The sequence below is a fragment of the Hevea brasiliensis genome, chromosome 2 (assembly GCF_030052815.1).
Source record: "Hevea brasiliensis isolate MT/VB/25A 57/8 chromosome 2, ASM3005281v1, whole genome shotgun sequence".
NCBI classification, from domain to species: Eukaryota; Viridiplantae; Streptophyta; class Magnoliopsida; order Malpighiales; family Euphorbiaceae; genus Hevea; species Hevea brasiliensis.
The window spans coordinates 5,275,174-5,281,277 of NC_079494.1; the positions used below are offsets into that span (position 1 = coordinate 5,275,174).

The 6,104-nt window shown below is 25.4% G+C and overlaps 1 protein-coding gene across 2 annotated transcripts; it reads right to left on the reverse strand.

Annotated features, from left to right (window-relative positions):
* Nucleotides 1-4,006: 4,006 nt before the first annotated feature.
* LOC110646280 (cytochrome P450 CYP82D47) lies at nt 4,007-5,901 on the reverse strand. Of its 2 annotated transcripts, XM_058133165.1 has the most exons (3): nt 4,910-5,901; nt 4,547-4,820; nt 4,007-4,480 (listed from the first exon to the last, which is right to left on the reverse strand). In XM_058133165.1, exons 1-3 carry the CDS (start codon nt 5,870-5,872, stop codon nt 4,188-4,190), a joined length of 1,530 nt encoding a protein of 509 aa, XP_057989148.1. In that variant the 5' UTR covers nt 5,873-5,901; the 3' UTR covers nt 4,007-4,187. The 2 variants fall into 2 exon arrangements, with proteins under 2 accessions (XP_057989148.1, XP_021655372.2); XM_021799680.2 differs by having other exon boundaries at nt 4,007-4,820; nt 4,910-5,900.
* Nucleotides 5,902-6,104: the final 203 nt, after the last annotated feature.

The window sequence follows — 6,104 nt, forward strand, 5'->3', positions numbered from 1 at the left end:
AAAAAAAAAGCGTTGAAATTAATGTTTTGCTAAACAGTGATTTGAGATTACATTTTAGCGTGCATACAACCTATAAAATTATCATGCTAAAAAATTATTAAAAAATAAATTAAAAATATTATGAATTTCATCAATTAAGATTAAAGTAAATTTAATTATAAACTAAATTTACAATTTCAGTAAACAGATATAATAAAATGTCTATAGATATTATTTTTTTAATATTTTTAAGATAATAATAATAATTTTTTTAATAATTTTATAAATATACTCGGTATGTTTAGAGTTATCAGAATTGTTATATGGGTATTTGAGATTAGTGATTTAGAAGTTTGAGAATATGAATACTTCATATGAATGAGTATTGATTTAATGCCAAATATTGTGGGCCAAAGCATTTTATAAGCCCATTTCTCTTCCACATATAACCCAACTCATTACCTTTTGTAAGATAAAGAAGATAAAAATGTGGCTAATTATTATAACTAAGTTAGAATATATGTTGTTAGAAAAATAAAAGTTAGGACATATATATATAATAATGGTTCAATTTAAAAAAAAAATAAAAAAAGAGGTATTTTATTAAAATATAAGTTTTATAAGTAAAGATATAAAAATAATTTTATATCTAAAATATCTTTATACATAATTTTTTTAATAAAAATAAATTAGAAAAATAAAAGAATCAAACCGAAATATTTGTAGAAAAATCATCCCAATCATATTATATTGTATTCATTAATAAATTTTAGTTAATTATATTTACAGTCAAGTCAATCTAAAAAAATCATAAGTTAAATAATTTACACGATTATTAATTTCTCAATAAATATGATGAATTTAAATATGCTATCCACTTTTCATAAACATTTTGATATGCAAAAACAAAAATCTAGTAAAGTTCAACCAACAGGGTTGTATGAGTGATTAAAAATTTAATATTTTTTAAATAAAGTCAAATATTTAATTTTAATTTTTATGAATGGAGAAATTTTATACATGTGATTTACTAAAAAATTTATTCAAAGTTCAATTATATATATATATATATATATATATATATATATATATATATATATATATATATATATATATATATTCAATAACTTGTATATCTCTATTTTTTAAAATAAATTTGCATTTATTTTTATTTTATTCCTTTGATATATCTAAGTTTTGCTTTGTCTTTTATGAAAATTTATTATTTCTTCTTTCACGAAAATTTAATAGATTACCATTAAATAGAGTTTACTTCTTGTTAAATGATTGAATCAAATATTCTGTTTATTAATAATTTATTTTAATTTTTTTTATATAAAATTATAGTAGTATGAAATTTTATATTGTAGATTTATATTCTATTTTCATTTAATAAAAGCTCTATCTTTTATTTTTTAAAAAAATTTAAATTTGTTAACATTTAAATTAAAAGATTATAACATCATGTTATAAAATGCTTAATTTAAAATTCACTTTTATAAGTAAAATTTTAAAAATAATTTCCTATTTCTAATCTTCAAATATTAACAAATTTAGACGTGGCATACAAAAAGAAAAAAAATATAATTTTATATTAACGAAAGTTTGTTTTATTACTAAATTAATTTTTAAATCTAAATTTTATATTAAAATAATTATTTATTTTATAAAATATTAATTATTTTTATAACTATTTAAATATAAAATAATAAATAGTTATTAATAATATATAATATATTTAACTAAATTCTTAAATAATTTTTATATTATAGTTTATAATTTTATTAAAAAATATTTTATATATAGTAATATTTTAAAAGATAAATAATTATAAAAATTCTTTTAACATGTTCTTAAGAAAAAATTACACAGAAAGTTCTGTTTAACAATATATAATCATATATAAATCATTTAAAGTTTTAATTTTTTTTTTATCATTTCTAAAATGTTTATCTTTGAAAAAAGATTAAAATATTATATTTTTGATAATTATATTTTAAATTTAATTTTCATTTTAATCAATTTATTTAATTTTCATACAGTTAATTAAAATGAAATTTAGATATATTTTTATAAAATAAATTATTTAATTTTTCGGACAACCGTGACTTTGATAAATGATTTTAATGGTTGGTCACGGTCTGATTTTAAATCAGAATCGGTTTGGTTAAAACTGGATCAAAACTGATCAAAATCGAAAAAGACTTTTAACCGGATCGAAACCGTCCTTCTATGGTTTGGTTTAGGTTCATATTTTTTAAGAACCGTGAATCGACAATTTCGAACCGGATTAAACCGACGATTTTAAACCGGATTAAACCGGCGATTTAAATATAAAAAAATTCAATAAATATGTTACCTCACTCTTAATTCATTTATATATATCATTAATTCTCTACACAATTATTCTCTGCATTTTCTTCAATTCTTAATATTTTTTCAATTTTTCTCAAATTTTTTAAATAATTATTTTTTACACTCATTTTAATTTCCAATACTCTCTCAATTTTCTTACTTTATTATTTTATATACTTACTGAAATTTTCAATACTATTTCAATTATTTTGTTATTATTTTAAATCCTCAATAAAATTTTTAATACCCTCTATTTTAATTTTTTTTCTCTTTTATACTTTTTAATTATTAATTATTATATAATTTCTTAAAAAAAGGTAAGTAATAGAACTAGAAACTTTTATTCCTTTAAATTCTAAATAGATATTTAAACAAAATTAAATTCATATACTTTTTGCTAATTTCTTTAAAAAAAATTAATTTCATCTCTAATTTTTTAATCAGGTTTAAATCTTTATTTATTAATTTTTTTTTGAAGATAAATTATTTTCTTTTTTTTTTATTATTTTATTTTGATTGAAAGATTTTTAAAAAAAATTAAAATATTTTTATAAATATAACTTAAATTTTGAATTAATAAAATTTTCCTTTAATTTTATTTTATCTAAACTATCTTTAAATAATCTCTAAATCACTTTTAAATCGTCCTTCAAACTATCTTAAATTATTTTTTTTTAAATAATCCTTCGATCAATTTTAAATCAACACTTAAACTGAAATCGATAATTTAAAAATTATCTTTTAAATTATCCCCTAACCATTTAATTAAAATTCATAATTTTATTAAATCAAAATTAATAATTCAAAAATTATACCCGATGATTCCTGAACCACCCCTAATCATTGCCGTTTTGTCGGTGGAGATAGTGATTATTGTGATAGGTGTCAGATTTTCTTATCCTTTGTTTTGTTTTTTTCCGTGGTCAGATTTTCTTATCTGATTAATTTTCCACCGTCTTTTTGTCTTATAATAATTTTATATCTAAAATATCTTCACTGGCTTGTCTGTTTGTTTTCGGAAAGTTTATACCAGTTTAATAAAAAATATTAAATCATTGATTTTTTATTATGACCTACTTAATTTAATTTAATATAAAAGTGCACCGTCTTAAAATTTATTAGCCATAAGAAAATATTTCTATCTCGATATCATACGAGTATTATTATATTTAATTTAAATATTAAAACCTATTAAATTTTTAATAAAAAAGTAAAACAATTAAACTGAAATATTTTTATGAAAATCATCCAAAGTATATTTTATTGCTTATTAATACAATAAATATCATTTAATAATATTTACAGTGGAGTTTTTTTAAAAAAAATATATATTTACAGTGGAGTCAATTTCAAGAGCAAATTATGAATTAAGTGAGTCAAATAATTTATATAGTTATTTAACATTTCAATAAATATTATGAATTTGAATATGCTATCCCCTCTTTATAAACATTTTGATATGCAACAATAAAAAAATAATAAAAATAATACAATAATTCAGCATAGAACTGTGTATCGAATTTGCATGAATCAACACAACACAACCATAAATAAATATGATATATTTATATTTTAAATTTATAATTAATTAAATTTAAATAATTTTTTCATGAATAAAAGGTTAATTAAACTTTTCTTTCTTCCCTTAAAGAAAGCTAATGTGGGGTGCAAATATCAGGTGATAGAGTCCAAATAACACCACCCATAATTTTCTCTAGCAAGTAATACACGATTATATAATAATTTTTTATAACCATATAAAATTTATCATAATTAATGATGAAAGTCTACCCGCATACATATAGCAGTTATGTGGATCCAGAGAAGAATTTCCCCATAGTTGGCGTCATTTATTAATTGGTAGCAGCATAAAGGGGTGGAGGAAGGCGCGGCGTAAGAAGAACATCCACCGGGGTGGCTTTGAGGTTGTTCAGTCCAGCACTCTCACTCATATCAACTGGTTGGCCTGAAGGAGTTTCAATTTCGAAAGAATGTAACAAAGTAGCAAGTGCAAGGTTCAAAACTTGAAGAGCAAATGAGACTCCAGGACACATTCTTCTTCCACTGCCGAATGGTAGTAGCTCAAAATTCTGGCCCTTAACATCAACATCCTGGTGGGTTGTGAGAAACCTCTCTGGTATAAACTCTGAAGGATTGAACCAAACTCGTGAATCTCTATGAATTTTTGAAACATTTACAATAAGGCGTGTACCTGCTGGAATGTGATAGCCTCCTACACTGCAATCTTCTATGGATTCATGTGGCACCGATAATGGAGCAGCAGGATACAACCTAAACGATTCTTTGATGATGGCTTGAAGGTAAACCAAATCCTTCATGTCTGATTCCTTCACTTGCCTTTCTCTACCGACAAGGGTGTCCAATTCTTGTTGTGCTTTCTTTAGGACATGGCGATTGTTGAGTAGTAATGACAAAGTCCAAGTTAGCGTCACCGATGTAGTGTCTGAAGCTGCTAGAATTATAGCCTGCATGAATCAGAGAAACTGTAGTATTCAGAACAAATAAAACATCGATCTTTCACTAATTTAATATGTTCATGTAAATATCTCTATACCAGGCAGGTAGATTTGTTGATAGTATCAACATCTCGGTTAGAAAACTCTTTTGCGTCTTGCAGGATTGACAATAACACATCCATGAAGTCTTCTCCTCCCCCCTTATATACCACGCCCGAAGCTCTCTTCTGCTTGTGTTCGTGCAACCATCCTCCGATTATATTGTCCAGCTCTTTTGCAGTCTTCTTCATCTCCTTCTCATCCCCGCCAAAATCTAGCCACCTTAGGAATGGAAGCGCATCTGACACTACAAACTTCCCCATGAGTTTGAAAAAATCTCTCAGTGCTGATCTCCAGTCATCATCACTATCTCTACCTTCATCGCCTTTATTACACTCTACAAATCTCTTCCCTACAACTATCTTGAATACCACATTTTGATTTACTTCGAAAAACCATCTCTTCATCTCCACCAAAAGTTTGTCCGAATCATTTTTGTTCTTGATCCATTGCTGGTATAATCCTTCGATGGCTACTTTAACCTCCGCCTTTCGCACATGTTTGAGCTTCTCTAGCCGATGATTTGAGAGAACCTCAAGAGTGACAATCTTGCGAATTTGGCGCCAGTATTCTCCATATGGGCTGGTGCCAAACATGTGATAATTATAGCCCAATATTTCCATGGCCAGAGATTTAGGACGATTGGCAAAAGCTTTGTCGTTCGTTGTAAGGCAATCCCTTGCCAACTCCCAACTATTTACTACCAAAGCGCGATGCACACCAAGCTTGATAGTGAAAATTGGTCCCATCTGGTCAGCCAAGTTTCCGAGGATTATGTGAGGTGGCTGTGACCCAGCTAAGAGATGGAGGTGGCCAATAACAGGCCATCCACCGGCGGCTTCTGGTGGTAGTCTCTGCTTATTGGATGCTTTTCTTGATATCCAAAATAAATAGATGAGCGGTGTTATGAGGGGTAGTATGATGACCATGGCACTGACTGAGAATGAAAAAAGGGACTCCATTGTTGATTTCTAATTTTAGGTGGTGAGTCTTACTGATTAAACTCCATAAAAGACCATTTATATATGAGATTCTGCAAGATATTGTTGGGACCCAATTAACCGTCCCTCTATTATTTTGTCATCGTTTTATGATAAAATAATCTACATGACAAACAAATAATAAATAAATATCTATGCATAATAATTTTTAAAAATTATAATTACTTGGTAATTTTTATAATGGTAACTGTTG

What these genes read in the sequence shown, in the direction of transcription:
- LOC110646280 (XM_021799680.2), bottom strand. Translation starts at nt 5,872, where the DNA reads ATGGAGTCCCTTTTTTCATTCTCAGTCAGTGCCATGGTCATCATACTA. An exon ending in TCAACAAATCTACCTGCCTG is followed by an intron (nt 4,821 to 4,909) that starts GTATAGAGATAT and finishes TGATTCATGCAG; the next exon opens with GCTATAATTCTAGCAGCTTC.